The sequence below is a fragment of the Lissotriton helveticus genome, chromosome 6 (assembly GCF_964261635.1).
Source record: "Lissotriton helveticus chromosome 6, aLisHel1.1, whole genome shotgun sequence".
Taxonomy (NCBI): Eukaryota; Metazoa; Chordata; class Amphibia; order Caudata; family Salamandridae; genus Lissotriton; species Lissotriton helveticus.
The window spans coordinates 1344992097-1345010056 of record NC_136067.1 but is presented as its reverse complement, the minus strand read 5'-3'; the positions used below and the strand labels follow the sequence as shown (position 1 = coordinate 1345010056).

At 49.7% G+C, this 17960-nt stretch overlaps 1 protein-coding gene across 1 annotated transcript in view; it reads left to right on the top strand.

Moving 5' to 3' along the window:
* The window catches only part of FAM89A (family with sequence similarity 89 member A), a 124828-nt gene extending 108700 nt beyond the window's left edge, over window positions 1-16128 (top strand). Inside the window, exon 2 of the mRNA XM_078649078.1 lies at window positions 12068-16128. Within this exon, the coding sequence (XP_078505204.1) occupies window positions 12068-12331 (264 nt within the window). The 3' untranslated portion in view covers window positions 12332-16128. The remainder of the gene's footprint in view (window positions 1-12067) is intronic.
* The last annotated feature ends 1832 nt before the right edge of the window (window positions 16129-17960 follow it).

The window sequence follows — 17960 nt, the reverse complement described above, 5'->3', positions numbered from 1 at the left end:
CTCAACTATTTGAAGGCAGTGAGCACAGTGTTGCATATGCATCCCGTTCGTTGAAAGGACCGGAAATTCACTACTCGGTAGTAGAAAGAAAAGCACTAGGATGTATTTGGAGGGTAAGACCTCTCAAATTATTTCTCTGAGGAATTGGAACCGACCATAAACCCCAAGTGTTTGCTTTTGCTAATGAAGAGTCAGAACGTACCACCCCCAGAATCTCGCACTGGTTTTGGGTTTAGAAGTATACAATTTTAAGATGCAATATTTGCCCAGCAACAAAAAAGTCATTCCAATGGTATGTCATGGATGCTCGTAGACCTGAATGCCTGTAATGAAGGGAATACTGGACACATTTGTCCTAGTGCTAAATCTTAGAGTGACTAAAGAGGAGTGGGAAGATTGCATGGGGAATGACAGTAAAATGTATTATTTGGGAAAGAACATTCAAGAAGGATGACCATCTTTGTGCGGTGACTTACCAGGATCTTTATCCAAATATGGGTTAGTCAGGCATGAAATAAGTATAGTGAGTGGAACTTTTTTTGTTCAAATCTGTTTTTATTGTGAACACAGCGATAAGCCTACAACCCCATTTCAGGGCCGGCCGCGCAGAAAAAAAGCCAGTAGGTAGTACTAACCAGGGGAGGTGGAACCATTAACACAGCGCTCTGCCTACAACCCCCGGAGGCGTATGTGAGAGAGAGCAATGGTGCCACAATGTCAAAGGCCCAACAGGGGCCGAACTGCCCCAAAGAGGGGCGGAAGCCAGAGTGGCAAGTAGGAAAGAAGAAAAGTCAGGAGAGGAGTGAGCAGTAGCGAGGTGGAGAGGGGTCTGGGGGGTGCGTCTGCAGTCGCCAATATGGGATGGAAAACGCAAATCGGCACTGGGGGAAGTGACTAAGTGCCTAGCCTGCTCGGGTCAGCAGGGATGAGGGCATCCTCAAACAATTGCAGGGCGCGGAGCCTGGGAGGCATGTGGCGGGCATAGCTGATGGAGCACAGGTATCGCACGAGAGGTTCCCACACTGCCTTGAAGCGTATTCCCCTTGATTGTATCCGCGCCGTGAGTAGCTCCATAGTCAGGACTTGCCAGAGGCGCACGAACCAGGATGCTATCGGCGGTGCCTCAGCCCGCTTCCAGTATAGAGCAATGAGTTGCCTGGCAGCACCTAACATGTGAAGGGTGAGGATCCAGTCGCTGCGCGTGAGGGCCCTTAGTGTGGGGGGTCGAATGCCCAGCAGGAGTGTGCAAACCTCTTCAGGGAGGGGAAAACCCAACACCTTCTTAATGTGACTAAGGACCTCCTTCCAAAAGACAGCTAGGGTAGGGCACGACCACCAGATGTGTACGAAGTCACCAGTCGCAGTGCCACACCTCCAGCACAGCGGCGAGGAAGTGGGGAACATTTTGCTGAGTCTCAGGGGAGTGTAGTACCATTGTGTTAGCATCTTGTACGCGTTTTCTCTCTGCGGGATGCTGCGGTAGGTTTTGGGGATGTCGTTCCAGAGCCGAGTCCATTGAGATGGCGTGATATCAGCGCCAGTCACCGACTGCCACTGCCTCTGATAGGGATGTGCAGGCGGAGCGACGGGGTGTTGCAATATGTTGTAGATCTGGGAGATGAGCCGTTTCAGTCCCCCGAGGGAGCGTGCCAACTTCTCAAATGGGGTATATGCCCTGGTAGCAGCCTGATACATGTCGTCTCCCGAGAGCCAGTGGCGCAGCTGCGCATACTGTAAGCTAGCAGTTAAAGGGAGGCCAAATTCTTCCCTGCAGTCCAGCCATGATTTAGGCGACCCACCAAGAAAAAGATCTCCTGCAACCCTGCAGTCTCCTTGTGTCCAGCTCTCGAAGGCTCGGGTCTGGGCAGCGGGGGGAAAGTGCGGGTTACCTGCAATGGGGGTGTGTGGAGAGGGGAACGTGGTTAGACCCTTGGACACTGCCACTCTGTCCCATACTTCAAGAACCGTCCTTGTGGGGACCGCCATATATGCACTTCTGGAGCGCGCCACACGCGGTAGCCAAGGTAGGTCCCATATGGTGCGCCCCGTGACCACTCGGTCCATGTGGAACCAGTGCTTGTCGCTTTCGCGTGCACCCCATTCGATCACGAACCGGAGATGCGCCGCCCAATAGTAGTGGAGGAGATTCGGGCAGGCCAGGCCACCCCTGTCTCTCGGCTCCATGAGGACTTTCTGCGAGAACCGGGGCCGTTTGCCCCCCCATATGAAGGACGTGAGGTCGCGTTGGAGGGTTCTGATGCAGTGAATCGGGATCGGGGTGGGAAGGCACTGGAAAACATACAGAATGCGGGGGAGGACCGACATCTTGACAGCGTTGAGCCGCCCCAGCCAGGAAATCATCAAGGGTTTCCATTTCCGCAGGTCTGCCAGAACCTCCTTGCGGCAAGAGGCCCAGTTCCTCGAGGACCACGAGTCAAGGTGGGGTGTGAGGTCCAGACCCAGGTATTGAATGTGGTCATCCGCCCAACGGTAGGGTGTGACCCCCTTCAGGAGGGAGACCTCCTCATCGGGGATGGTGAGGTTAAGCGCCCAAGATTTGGTGTGGTTGATTTTAAGGCCGGACGCCTGCTCAAACAGTGAGAGGGCTTCGTGCACCGCTGGGAGGGAGACCCGAGGATTCGTAAGAGTAAGAATCAGGTCGTCCGCAAACAGCGCTACCTTGTTAGTGCGCCCTCCGTGGGGGATACCATGAATGTCAGGAGCGCGCCTAATCAGCTCCGCCAGTGGCTCGACCGCAAGAGTGAACAGGAGTGGCGAAAGCGGGCATCCCTGCCTCGTGCCCCTGTGAATCGAGAGCGGCGATGTCAGTTGGCCGTTGACCCGAATTCTGGCCTGCGGCCCAAGGTAAGGGGCCATGCACCTGGAGATCATGGTAGGGCCAAGACCAAGTTTCGTGAGGACCGCCCGTAGAAAGGTCCAGTCGACCCGGTCGAAGGCCTTTTCTGCGTCCAGCGAGAGGAGGCAGGCCGGGATTTTCCAGTGGTGCACCTTTCCCACTAAGTGTGCCAGCCTGCGAACATTGTCGGCTCCCTGGCGGTCCCGTATAAATCCCACCTGGTCCGGGTTCACCAATCCCGGCATGTGCGGGTCCAGCCGCTTGGCCAGGATCTTAGTGTAGATCTTGAGATCGGTGTTAAGGAGGGCGATGGGGCGGTAGGAGGCACATAGGTCGGGGTCCTTCCCAGGCTTGGGGATCAGGGCAATTTCCGCCAGGCCCATGTCAGGGGATGGGCCAACGGTATCAGAGAAGGAGCTGTAGAGCCGCAGCAGGTGCGGGCGGAGTTGGGTCAAGAACAGGCGATAGAAGGTCAACGGCAGGCCGTCCGGTCCCGGGGTTTTCCCCACGGGGAGGTCTTTGACCGCTTCTGTTATTTCCTCCTCCTGCAAGGGGCCCTCTAGCGTGGCTGCACATGCAGGGGACAGTGGAGACCCCCCGAAGTCTGCGAGGACGGCCTCTCGTGCCTCCGCAGAAGTGGGCTCCTCAGCATACAGGGAGGAGTAGTAAGCGACAAATGCGGCCTGTTTGGCCGTCTCTGAGGTGGCACTGGTGCCATCCTGCCGCTTGACATTGGCAATGTGGGCCCTAGTGGCACGTGCCCGCAGCCTGCCGGCCAGTAGACGACCGACCTTGTCCCCTCCCTCGTAATACCGTTGCTTGAGCGCTAGTAGGGAGTGTTCCGCCTTGTTGGTGCGCAGGGCGCGGAGTTGCCCCCTGAGAATGGCGAGAGTTCTCTTTGACGCCCGTGAAGGGGAGTCCCGGTCCCGAGCCTCCGCCTGCTTGATCTCGCTAGCCAGGTCGGTTTCCATCTGGAACGCTTCCTTCCTCCGCGCCGCCGCCAGGGAGGTGATGTGGCCCCGAATGGTGGCCTTAAAGGCATCCCAGACCGTGTGGAAAGGCAGGTCGGGGGTGTCGTTAATGGCGAAATAAGAGTCTATGGCGTCTCGGATGCTGGGGACGTCGTCCGGGTCCCAGAGGATCCTCGGCGGGAGCGCCCACCTGCGTTCACGAGTGGTACGGGCCAGGGGGTCCTGCAACAAAAGCTCCACGTGAGCGTGGTCCGACAGGGAAATGTCGGAGATAGCGGCAGCTAGGGAGTCTCGGGCCAATTCAAGGGAGGTGAAGAGATAGTCGATTCGGGAGTATGTCCGATGGGAATGGGAATAGAAGGAATAGTCCCGGGCCCCCGGGTTGTGGTAGCGCCACACGTCCACGAGTCCCAGGTCTGTAAGCTGCGTTCTAAGGGTAGAGGACATTGCTCCCGCGCCGTTAAAGGGGCCTCCCGCCCGATCTAGCTCAGGGTCCCAGACAAGATTGAAGTCGCCGCCCAGGATCACATTAGTGTCGCCCGATGGGAACTGCTCCCGCAGAAGCGCCTGGAGGTATTTGTCCTGCGACTGGTTGGGTGCGTACACACACCCTAGAGTGAACTGTGCTCGTCCCATCTGTACCGTGGCTCGGAGGAAACGCCCGTCAGCGCTTTTGAAGGGTTTCACGGGTCCCCGCCTAATGCCAGCCCTGCAGAGGATCGCCACCCCCGCTGTCTTGGTGTCAGAGGAGGCCCAGAACTGTGTAGGGTATCTGGGGTGCGCCATGCGTTTGATGTCTCCCCTGAGAAGGTGTGTCTCCTGGAGGAGGATAATGTCAGGGGAGTGGTGTAGGAGGTAGCGCCATATCTGTTTCCACTTGTTGGGGGAGTTGAGCCCTTTGACGTTGAGGGAGAGGACCTTCAAGGGTGTAGGGATGTTCGCTGACATAGCACTAAGGGGGAGTGGAGTCGCGCAAGACCCAATATAGCAGACCCTCCCGCAGACAAGACATCGGCAGCCTCATCTCGCCTCCAGCGCGCCAACCCCCGCAGGACCCACCCCGCCACCCCTTCGCAGGCGCGGGGAGAGAATAATAAGAGAGGGCAGTGAAGGGGAAAGTAGGAAGAGGAGAGAGAGAAAAAAGAGAAAAGGCGCAGAGAAGAAACAGAACCAAAACAGGCCAACAGGGCCAGTGTACATTGTCCCAGATACCGGACATCCTCTACCCGAGGGTTTGGATGAACTCAGGAATGTCACTTCCTACGGGACAAAGGGGGGGAGCGGAGATCTGGGTAAGTGGAGTAAGATTAAGTCGTCTCAGAGCCCGTCCACCCCGCTGCTCCAAGGTAGTCCGGGGGCGTGTCGGGCCGTGGGGCCACATGGTCCGTTCAGGCGCCAATGGGGCGCTGGGGCTCCTTGATGCAGTACATGGCCTGGAGGAGGCAAAGGGTGTCGTCCATTCCTTCAGACCCCCGCGGGTGGGGGGGGGGGGGGGGAGAGCCACGGATGTGGCCTGCCAGTGAGAGGGGGGAAGCCCCTCCCCCAAGAACAGTGGGGTGAGGTCTCCATGGTGCATGAGGACACATCAGAGTGCCCAGTGGGCGAGCGTATGCTCAGGGCAGCTGTGGGCACAGTAGCAATGGTCAGCGTTCTTCCGTAGCCGAGGGGCGATCCCCACCCTCAGATCCAGAAGCGAGGAGCTGGGAGGCTTGTTCCTCACGGTCGCCCTCAAGAGAGCGGATGTGTGCGATGATGTCCTGTTTGGTCTGTGAGGCAGAGAGTGCATCCACCGGAGGGGGCCGTCGACGTTTGCGCACAGTGGACCATTCTGAGCGTGGAGGGGCCTTCTCCGGATGGGGAGGGCGGGTTGGACTGTGGTCCGGGGACTCCGGCATGCCTAGCAGTTGTGCCGCTTCCTGATAGGACCTGAGTGCCCTGCGCTTGTCCTCCCACCTGAAGATGAGCGCGAAGGGATGGCCCCACTGGTAAGAGATGTTGAGGGTCCGGAGTCTCTCTGTGATCGGGCGGAAGACCTTTCGTCTGTAGAGGGTTGAGGGGGCCAGGTCCTGAAAGATCTGGATCTTGTGGCCTTCGTACCTCAGGTCCGGGTTGACTCTAGCCGCCTTCAAAATGGCCTCCTTCTCAGTGAAATAATGAAGCCTGGTGACGATGTCGGGCAGGAGACCCGCTTTTCCTCCCGCTCCAAAGACTCGGTGTGCGCGGTCGAGGCGCGGCGGGGGGGCGTCTTCCTCGCCCCACACCGCTTGCAGGAGTAGGGCCACATAGACCATGGTATTAGTTCCCTCTTCTCCAAGTGGCACACCCCGTATGCGGAGGTTGTTGCGGCGTCCCCTATTTTCCAGGTCCTCCTGCTTGATCTGGAGCTGGATATGTTGTTCTTCGAGGTTCGCCACTCTCCGCCAGATCTGCTCCAGGTCTTCGGTGCGGGAATCGACCGTCTTTTCCAGGCCGTCGACCCGGTCGCCAAGGTCGGTGACTTCCTTGCGAAGTTCTTTGACGCACGTATGGACCTCCGACCTGAGGGATCCAATCTCAGTCTTCAGATCAGCTATGAAGGAGGACATGAAGGCCTGTGTCACCGGTGGAGAGTCGGCTGGCGGTGGGGGTTTCCCCCCTGATGATGATGGGGGGCCCCCGGAGGATGATGGCGATCCCGCCTTGCCCCACATGGAAGCCACTGATGCTCCTCTGGTCGTCGTGGGCGGGGGGTCCAGCTTGGTCCCCTTGCCGCGGGTCATGGTCCACTCAGGGCGGCAAAGGGCAGTGGGGGGCAGGGCCAGTTGCTGTGGACGATCCCTGGTCTGTGGCGGGGGATATGCTGTGGGAGGCCGCGCTGGCGCCCCGCGTTCCAGCCGTCCGGATCCCACGATCAGGGGCTCAAGACCACGAGGCTAGAGATGGCAGTGCGCGCCGTGGCCCTCACGAGCCCGAAGCCGGAACGGTCCGCCAACAGGGCGCGGGGCGCACTCAAGCAAGAGAAGTCCAGGATGTGAAGAGGCCGCAGGAGCGGAGGTAGATGGCGCAGCCGGGGAGGCAAGGCAGCGTGTAGGTAGAGGAGGCGCCAGGGGGGCGATGGCAGCAGGTGCTCCACGGCAAGCAGGGCCTGGGGCCTACAGGCGAAGGGCCTCCTATGGCTCGTGGCGTGGCGCAGCCTCCCGGTCTCGGCTGGGTCAGGGCCAACCCCCAGCGCGGCGCCCAGCCGGCTCCGCAGCGACGGCCGAGGAGTGATCAGGGGGGCCCTCCCTAGTGTCCCCGCGTCTCAGCAGTAAGAGGCCCAGTGTCTGGGGGTAGAAGATGGCGGAGGCCCCCGGGGTCTTCGCCCGCTCGCAGCAGGGTCGTCCAGACTGCAGCGCACCAGGCTCGGCAGGGCCGGGCTGTGGCGGAGAGGCGGTCAGGGGATGTGTCCTGTGGGGCCGGGGCCCACCGAGGCTCAGGCCGCGCCAACACGCAGCGTCAGGTCCGCTCCCCAGAGCGCTGTTTATGGGTCCGGGGCAGCGGGGAGCGCCCAAGTAGGGGCCGTCTGCACGGGTGAGACTGTCCTCCACCAAGGGGGTAAGATGGCGGGTAGACCCGCGGTCGAGCCCCGCTGTCGCCGGGTCCCCCCCGGGAGATGGAAAAGGGGGGAAAAGGCGGCGCGCTGCAGCTCACCAAATGTATCCAGCGATGGGGCCGTGGTCAGGGCTCATGGGCAGGGGGCCTCCGGCGACTCCTCCGGTCTGGGCCTGCTGTTCCCGCCAAAGCCGGGGGCTCTCGTAGATGCGGCGTCCAGGCCGCTGCTGTGCGCCCCGCCGGTGGCAGCCCGGCTCCGGCAGCCTCAGCGCGTCGCAGCTGGTGTCAGGCTGGTTCCGCTGGAGGATCGGAGCCGCAGGCGGGATCAGGAGCGCTCCGGAGCCGCACCCAGGTCGCCGTGCCGGTCCCCTCCTCGAGAGCCAGTCCAGATGTCTCGGCAGCGGACCCTGCGGCAAGATGGCGGCCAGCGGCCGAGCTCGGGGACCCCGGAGCTGTGTGCTGCGACCGCGTGAGTTCTCACAGCCGCGGTTCGCCGCCAGGAAGGATCGCCAGCAGGGTCGGCAGTGCACCGGGGGTCCTCAGGAGTAGATGACCCCCGAAACTACGCTGAAACAGGCTTAATAGTGCAGCGGGCGACGGAGCTCGATCAAGACACGTCTGCTCACATCGCTGTCTCGGCCACGCCCCCGAGTGGAACTTTTTACAGAGGTATAAAAATGATTCCCCTATGCAACAGAAGAGAAAAAAAATCAAACGCATCTGATTTGCAGTATGACCAAAAGTAAGGTGTGTCATTAATATTGGTGGACAGCCTAATTTATAGTTAAGTGACATTTTATCTGGCATGTTCTGAAAGTGACAAATTGCACCCGCTTAGGAAGGCTCCCCTCTCCCTCTACTAAAACACCAGACAAACCCTGGTTTCAATTGGCATTTGACATGATAGGAGCTATTCAACAAAGCACTTCATGCCTTGGTAATGATTGGCTACCACAGAGGTGAGGTGATGACTAAATGTGTGCACAGTAGTACTACTTTAGTATTGATCAATTTCTTGCGCGACTGCATTCTTGAGGAACGTATCCCAGAAGTACTCATTACGGACAATGGGGTACAGTTTACCTCCATTTCCATGCAGAATTTCCTAAATGAAAGGTGTAAAAGTCCTCTCAAAGCTGCAATATATTGCCCATGCGCTAATGGTCTAGTAGAAAGAATCAATCGAATGGTCAAGGACTGTTTCCAAAGATCTAAAGTAATTAAGGTACCTACAACAAAAGTCCTACAGGAAACCATCTGGGCATATGTACTACACCTGAAAGTATTATTGAGGTATCTCCCTTTTTATATCTCTTAAGCTCAGACATACTACAACTAACATTATACCTCCAATAATTAGAACATGGGACTGAATATAGGTAGATAAAGTCATGAGTTAAATAGATTTTCATCAGAATAGATCTAAAACCAGATATGATCGTTTGGAATTGTGTTAAAAAATGTTTTAAAAACCTTGTTTGCCGTGGGGAATAGGGTGGAAGTGAGGCTGCCCGATACCCCCAAAAAAGGGGATAGAAAATTCTCATCCTGAAAGAATCATGCATTTAGGCCATAATGTCAAACTAGACTATGGTCAAACCTGAGTTGACAAAGTATTCAAACACAATTCTTCACCTCAAGTTCCCTTGAATACCATGGGTAACAGGGCTGATATTACAGGAAAGGGTAGGAAGATATCTCTGAGAAAGACGTGTTCTACCAAGATGGCAGAAAGATTACGTTTTCAACTATTAAGTCTCCTTTTAAAGGTTCACTTGGTTACCACTTCACCTCATTTTATATCTCTGCCCTGTTTATAAGTATTTTATGATTAAATGTATGTATTTTCTATGTTTTCCCTAGGAATATATGTGTTGTATACTGGTCCTTGTTATTTTCCTCTCCCTTTATTCCCTCTGTCACGGTCCTTACCTTGAAGTATTCCGTAGAGCGGTCAACTGTCATTGCCACTGACAATGTTGAATACAAATGTTCTGCATTTCTTCTAAGACTAAAGACTCCTCTTCACAACAGAAAGCAAGTTACCCAAAAGGTGATTATGATGACTCATAATGGTCTGAATGAAAACAAGGAACCCCATGAGCACCACTATTATTAGATTGGTAGGCTCTGGACTAAATATCAGTTATAACAGTAGTTAATAATAAGAAGGTTTTCTGGAATTGTCCGGTGTAGAGCCTGCTCTCATGTTCAATACCAAGTTTGAAACACAGCATGGTGTACTCAAGAACATTAGGGAATGAATAACATGCGTTTTAGTGTATGTGCTGGAGTGCTCCTGTTTGAAAAAGTACATGGGGAGCATAGTGAACAAGCTCTTCAGCATTTGAGGGCCATTAAGGAAAAGGACTTTTCCTACACTTTGTCAAAACACATCTGGGAAATGCATGAGGGAAAAGCAAAAAATATGTGCTTCTATAGGATCCAAAATAAAACAAAGAAGCCCTGTGGTTGGCACAGAGAACTAGGTCTATGGAGGTTGGAATCCAGATAGATCAGACTAATGGGGACTGAACATCCATGGGATTTGATATCTGATGCAGAGCTGCATGTGCATCTATAGAAAACTACCTCCGCCCTGAGGAGATTTTGATGGGCAATGAAGAATAACCCTAACCTCTGCTGCCTATTTTTAAGTTTAACTTGGGGAGGGATCATGATAGGTGGATTAAAGGGGTTCATTTAAATGGGTACATGATCTGTCTATTTTCGAAAATCTTGAACTTTTTTATACTGGAGTAGAAGCCTTGTGGTATTTGTCACTGTATGTATTGGCTACTGTATTGTTGTGCCACTGTAGCTCTGTGGAACAAAATATGACCCAATTGATTTGAGATGTTTTGGTCTGAAGAGGCTAGTCGCAAAATACCTTCGGGAATCACGTCCCAGGCCTGCCGGACATTGGGTAGGTCCCATACCTTCAGGAACTCTAATACTAGTTCCTCTCTCGCTACTGTGTCACCCCTGGGGCAAGTAGCCCCCCTTCTAGGTGATTCCAGAAGGTATTTTATATTTCTGTTTATGTGAGACGCATCAAGAGTCCAAATTATAATGCACAGCACTTTACTGCCTCACACCTATACTGTCCCTACCTTCGTAGACGAGGATCCCCTGGTCCAGATGAAATGCCAAGATCCTTTGGCCAATTAGAGGCATTAAACATGTTGACCCCCTCACAGACACACACAATTTTGAGTTGGAGAGGCTGTAATTCCTCCTCTCTAGCAACAACTCTATAGTCTTCTGTTTTTACTATAGTTTAGGAACCCAGTCAATAAAGGAATCCTGTGGGATACCTGTAGCTATTTTTAGCCCACACTCACTCTCTCCCACTTCTACTCGTATTACTCTCTACACATATGCCCCTCCACCCCTCAGACTTCACATCAGCAAAAAGAGAAGACCCCCAGCAAAGAGCCCCCTTGTGGGGCCGTTTAGGCATTACAGCGCCGGCCCAACGAGGAGCTGCCCGATGATAAAGCATGACACCTCTCTGGGTGTGTGAAGGCCCTTGCCACTTCTATCTTTACTCCCTTGTGGACACCTGGTACATTTTCCTTCCTTACCTCCCCTTCTGTTTCCTCTAGGAACTGCATACCCCTATTTTCACCATTGTAACTACCTCCAGCCTCAGGTTTGCACTTAAACACAGGATGCATCTGTATTGCCAGCTTTTGCTACTGAGTGGAGATAGTGTGTAGAGATATGCATCTACTCCGTCAAATACATTGCTTTGTTTCACAGAGTCGTTTTGAATAAAAAAAAAACGTATTTGGATGTGGATAGGGTTATGCTTTTAGTCCGGAAATAGTGACTGAGTACATTCAGACTCATAAACTCCCGCTCACCTCTCATTCATCGTATGAGGTCAACCTCTTACGAAATGGCCACTTTCCTGCTTCTTTGATCCACCAGCCTGTTCCATTGCTTAGCCCCGTAGATGCTACTTCATGAATATTTTATTAAAAGCTCCATCTCCACGTTCTACTGTAAAACGACTCCGTCCTCCTGTTACTGAATCCAATCCAAAACGATCTTATCATAACAACTTCTACCAAGTTGGTTACATTTTGGTTGAATTAGTTCCTAACAAAACACATTTGCAAGTATATTTTCTGAATGCATTTTCCTCATTGGGCCACTTAATCTGCGGGGCTTTTAATTTGTGTTTTCTGCCGTGTTTCTCCCCCCACCCACCTCCGTCTCCTATTTTCTCCATGTTCAAACCTTTCGACTCTCCCATCCTGGTACCTTTTTGGCTCCATATACCTCCCAACAGTATCTTGTTCCTCCCTGCCTCCTAAAAGCTTTACTTACCTCTTTGTTCTTACTTGGCAGCCCTTTTCTATGAGCTTACTTTACTTTACCGTCTGACCATTACGTACCTCTCCTTACTATACGGAACGTGCATTGAGACAGAAGTGTTCTTTGAGTACCCTGTGTCTTATTCCTGGTCAGGGCACCTGGATATCTGTTCGATGATGACGCCAAATGACCATTTAGTTGTGTAAGTGGCTGAGGAGATGGTGGAATGCGCGAGGACAAATGTCTAGGGATGGGTAACCCCCCCCCCCCATCTCAGAAATTGTTATACTATATACATGGATTTCATTCAAGTTTTAATTCTTAGCATTTTCTTTTGTTTCAGGTTGGGCTCCGACAGCTGGATATGTCTTTGCTTTGTCAGCTGTATTCTCTCTACGAGTCTATCCAAGAATACAAAGGTGCATGTCAGGCTGCAACAAATGCCGACTGTTCATATGCACTGGAAAATGGATACTTTGACGAAGAGGAAGAGTATTTCCAGGACCAGGGCACACCCCTCAGTGAAGGAAATGACAGTATTCACATGAATCTTTCGCTGCCGGTAACCTCCACCTCCAAAAGCGACTGGATATTGGAGTCAATATAGGCTGCGTTCTGTATTTCCGGTGAGAGTGAGATGATGTACGCCATGTAACCAGTGATTTTTCTCCAACTCTGCAATCTGTTTGGGACGATTGTTTGCCCAGTATCTCTGCGAAGTTATTGGAAGTACGAAGATTTCGCGGACAAATGTTACTTCCTTGAGAAAGGAATTTGGATACTGAGTGCTAGCTCGGTGTCAAACCTGCTGGAAATCGGCTCCTGCAAGGCACCTAGAAAGACTTTTTGCAGCACTACCTGAAATATTTTTGTGTAAAAAGGGGCTCTCGTTTGGTACTGTCAAGGTGAAAAAAAATCTATTTCCTGTGGTATTCCTATAGGCGAATTAGTTACCCTCGTTTTACAGTTGGGTATTCTCTGCCTACCGGCTGCAATCCTTGCTTCTGCACGTCACCTTTGAGTAGAATGTGTTTTTGGTGTCAGAAGTTTACTGACGGGATAGCGCTGCTAAGATTGGGGATGAGGGAAGAACTAGTTCTAAAGAACGAGTGCATGCATGAAAGCACATTAATTTCAGTTCTAGGCGAGACACTATATGTGTGTAGTTTTTGGGTATTTGTTTCTTGGCGTGCTGTTATAAAAGACTGTTCCTTCAACCTGGTATAAGCAATTCTCCGGTTTAGTGTGCCTTTCACCTAACCGTTGTATACTTTTTAGCATATGATATTGTTTGAGAATCGCTGCATTCTGCAACTTGAGGTAATTGCTCTGCCCATTTTTACACACGAACGGGACCCTCCCGGCCCACTACACGTCTAAGTTTGCGTCTCACATGATTAACAGTATTACCACACTGTAAAGCTTCATCTGTCATGGGTTCTTAAAATGGTACATATTTCATGCACTAATCCTAGTACGTTTCCCGTAAAGATGGAATGCAGTTTTGCCTTGTGTAAAATATTTCGCTTTTAAATAATAACAACTCTTTGAAAACTCAGACCATCATGTCTGATGGAGTACGTGAAGGGTTGACTGGATAGTGGCTATGCTAGGCCCGGTGATTCCAGCCAGAAACGGGTTGCTGGCCCTCCAAATGCAACACTAGACTTCGCAGGATAAACCAGTATTGCTTTGCCTGCTTAAGGTAACTCTAGTATAGGAAATACAAACATAAGTATGTTTACAGAATTAATATTGCTACTCCTGTTCGTCTCACCAAATGGCAGAGCAGCATAAAAATAAACCTCTACTGCAATTTTTATTGCAATTTTAGAAGTGGTATTCCTTATTTTTTTCTCGAGTACTAGTACTTGACTAATTTATGTAAAATACCACGGATAGTGGCACTGGGGAAAAAATCAACCATTATGTAAATAAGTATATATGGAAGGCGTCGACTGTAAGGAGCTCATAATGTCACTTATCTCGGTTGATGACTAATGTGGGGTTTTGCTTTTGAGAGTGGATTTTAGTGGAGATGGTCAGGCTTAAACCTCTGATTAACTGGGGTAAAGCTGGTGGTAATTTGTCTCGATGGGATGTGCTTGGTCTTGGTGCTCTTACAAAGCTTCCCAAAGCCTTTGAGAACCAGTTATAATAATATCATAATTGCTTATTTCGGATTAGCAATCCTTAAAAAATACGAGTATCATTAATACAATATTAAAAAATCTTAAGAAGCAGTCTCGCTTGCAGGAGTTTCAGAGGTCAGGAATGGAGTTGTACAGAGGTAGTAGGTTGAAATTGTCAAATAATAAAAGAGGAATGTGTTCTCTCTCTGCTTCCACTACTAGAATGCATCGCTGCTGCAAGATCAGACACTTTACAACTTTCTCCCATAAGAATGCATAAACATTTAAGTTTCTGCATCTCGGTCTATATTGCGCCTAAGTTGTTGTTCCACAAATACATGGTATTTCTTGCTAGAGTTGCCTTGCAGACAGTGAGGATAGTTCATCCTGTAGGTGCAAAGTGCATATTTAACACTCACTGGACCTGTTAGACCCTGCTGCCTCTGACACCACCCCTATTTTCTGTTCTTAGATCAGACCGGAGCAGGCAGCATTTACACGGCAGGGCACAACCTACTGCATCTATTCTTTGTTTGCATGTACTCCTATCCCACCCTACCTAGTCTTTTACCGCCCTTTCATTTTATGAACTATAAAGATAAAATGTTAACTACTTTCTCTATTGCAATTCTATGATTTTTGTAAAAAGTCCAAAATGAATGGATCATTTTTAGTTGTGTCCTGCACGGTCTGTTGCAAGACATTTTGTTTGCTTAAAGTGGACTGTTTACCATTGGTTATCTTCATTATCACACTCATTTGCTTGCTTCTTATTTCAGGGATTCTGTGGGCTTTACTTCCCCCGTCGTGAGTTTGTCCCTCGCCTGGAGCATGGGCTCATTACTGGGTCCTTACATTGCTAGTGTTTTTTTGGTGCACATTTTATCTTTTTAATTCACCTATGAGAGTGCATGTGTTTTCTAGCTGTCTCCCTCTTGTACTTCTCAGCCCCCATCTGTGTTGCTCTGTTTTGCCATGTGCTTCTCTGCCAAAACCTCCGGTCTCCATTTAGCTGTCTCACCATGTGCTTCTGTGCTGCTCCCAAACCAGCCCTGATCGCTGTGTTGCTCTTCCTCGACACATGCTTCTTTGCTTCTCCAAATGTTTTTTTTGTTGCTATCCTGTATTGATTCCTCCATTGCTTTCTCGCCTTGTGTTTTTGTGCTCCCCCCTATGTTGCCTTGTCTCACCCTGTGCTTCTCTGCCCCTACCGTATTTATGTCCCCTATAGTTTCCCCCACCCACATACCGTTTTTCTTTTCTGCCTGCTTATGCCCCTGTTTTGCTCACCTGTTGAAATGTTTTCTTCATTCTAGTTACTGATCAAACTCTGATCTTCAATAAAAAGTTTGAAAAAGTGCCCTCCTTATTTTGTAGGCGGACACATTCATGGTGTGCACAACTACAAAAAGACGTAGCTCAACGCGTCAAAAGTATTTTCTTTTCCTTTCTAAAATAATGTTGCACAGCTTCTAGGATTCAGTGTACCATTGCTAAAACCCAGTGACAAAGCTAGTAGGTCCTATAGGCGAGACGTAGTGCTTTGCCAATGCTTGTTTCTTGTGTTGCTGCTCTGCTTTGAATGAGCTTGAGTGTGAATTGTGCAAGTAATGTAGCCTCATAATATGCCTTAGAAACTGTGCAGCTTTGTGTTTGAGAACAAGGCTTTAGTGTGTCACAGATTGCAATACATCACAAAACCGTGGCTGGTAATTGGATCTAAATTATGCCAGAAAGTCTTCTGAAATCACAAAGCTATATTTATTAAAGTCAAACTGGTGCGAGAACAATAGACTCTGACCTAGGCTTAGATTTAAACTTTGAATTTCCCTGGTAGCCCTGCATTTCGAAATCAGTTAAGTTTGAGATGGTATGGAGGTTTGAAAGCCATGTAGTGTTAGCATAAAAAAATACCCCCTTAGCAAGTTACTGGTTTCAGGGCAAATAGTTGCTTCACCATATTGCTTGCCAAGGACGCTAGGTGACCATAATATTTGTTGTGTTTTCTTTAACCAGTTTGTGCAGGCGATACACACTATTACAATTTATAATTGTAGTTGTAGGTAATCTATTTGCTGCAGAAAAAAAATATGACGACTTATTTTCTTATGTGCAGCCATTTGTTTCTGATATACGGATTAGTCGGTTGTTACCCATAATTCACATTTTCTTCACCTTCCGTTAGTAAACTCTCATGGTTATTTCTCAAGTTTTGTAAGTTGATAATGCTGTAAGTGGCATATTTGGAGAGCTATTAAAATTTGAGCACACATTCTACTTTGCATTTAAATTTGTTTGTATGGAAGTTTTGAATGATTAATTTATAATTTTCTACCTATTATAATTGAGCAGAATTTTGAAGTTTAAGTCCACTTTTTCAAGCAAGACCATGCTGCTGATTACTCCTAAATAGGGATATGCTATGTCAAATTGCTTGAGCGTTCCTTTCGACTGAAGTAACGAAGAGGCTTCCAATGTAGATGCCTCAGAGAACCCAAGTATACAAAAAAGTGAAGAATTGCTTGAATTGATCTCAGCCAATGTTATTTACTTGGGCTGTATCACAATGCATTGTTATTTTGAACACCATGCCACCTCAGTTTGGACCCAGCCATATGCAAATCAGTCTTGACCCTGCTCCAGTAGGAAGAGTCCAGCCAAACTGCCAGGCCAGGTCTTCCCTTAAGCGGACCACAAGCAACACAAGACCGGTTTGGCCCTGGTTGGGACTCGTCAGTTGGGCCAACTTAGTTCCTGTGGCACAGTGAGCATGGGATTGACGTTTGGACATACACAGTCACACTTAAGTATACAAAAAAGTGATGGATGAAATGCTTGCTTTAATCTCAACCACAGGTTAATGACTCTTAACCACATCCAAGCTCACTGTTATTTTGCACACCATGCCACCTTATTTTGGACCCAGCCATATGTGAATTTAGTCTTGATCCAGTGTGGGGTTGCGTGCGGCGGAGGCCTCGCCTTGCAGTTCTAGATGGACTGTTCCCATTAGGAACTGGATCAGTACTAATTTGCATAACATGAGCCTTTTTTCTACAGTTGCATAGTGGGTGAAAAAACGATAGACTGGAATGTGGCCAGAGTAATTGCCGGTGGCTGAGAATAATTCAAGCAGTTCATCCATCACCTCATTGTTGTCAAAGAGAACCCTACTATACTCTATTTTTTATGCATGCTTAGCCCCATAAAGTTTTTTTTTTTTTTTTTTTTTTTTTAAATAAAGGCTAGCTGCTAAAAAAGATCATCTTTCTGTGTGTCTAAACCGGGTTGCTTTTAAATCTAGGCAAGGGAGCACAACTGTTATTGCATCATTTTGCATGTGTTCAAGAGCATTATTGGTTAAGACTATAAAATAAAGTGGGTAAAATGGTCGTGTGTCAGAAGGAAGAAAAGCATTTACACCAGTCCTAGCAAGGTGTGGTCCTTGGCCTGGGGCTTAGAAAAGGGTATGTTCAGAGGCTTTTTGTTCTGATCAAATGAATAGCTGAACTGTGCCTCAGGGTGTTTATAAAGCTAATGCTGCAAGAATGTAAAATATTGCATGTGTCAAACTGTTCAATTGTCTGGAGAGTACCTACCATTCTGAGAATGCTGACACTTGTGGGCAGGTCCACAGATTCTCACTAGCTTTGGATGAAAAGAGGGTCCTGAAAATTAAAATATCTCCCATTTTCAAACTGAGCTCTATGGCACCAAACAAGTGAAGCAAGTGAGTCCAACCCTTCCTAGAAGAGCTGCCTTGTCTCTTCCATCCAAGCATCTCTCCCTTCATCCTTTCACCCTCCCATTCAACCCCTGATATCCACTGTTCACCGTTACATTCTATCATCCTTTCATCCGTCATTCAATCTGTCACCATTCCATCCATCGGCTATTCTATTCTCTGTTCACATTCATCTATGCATGTGTCCATCCTTCAATCTGTACATCCATCCTTTGACATACATATTAATCAGGAAAACCTTCTATCCATCCTTCCGCTGATTTCCCTTTACTCTTTCATCCGTGCATCCACCTATCCATTCACTCGACTTTTCACCCACTCCTCCATTCATCCTCTCGTCCATCTTTCTCATCACACTT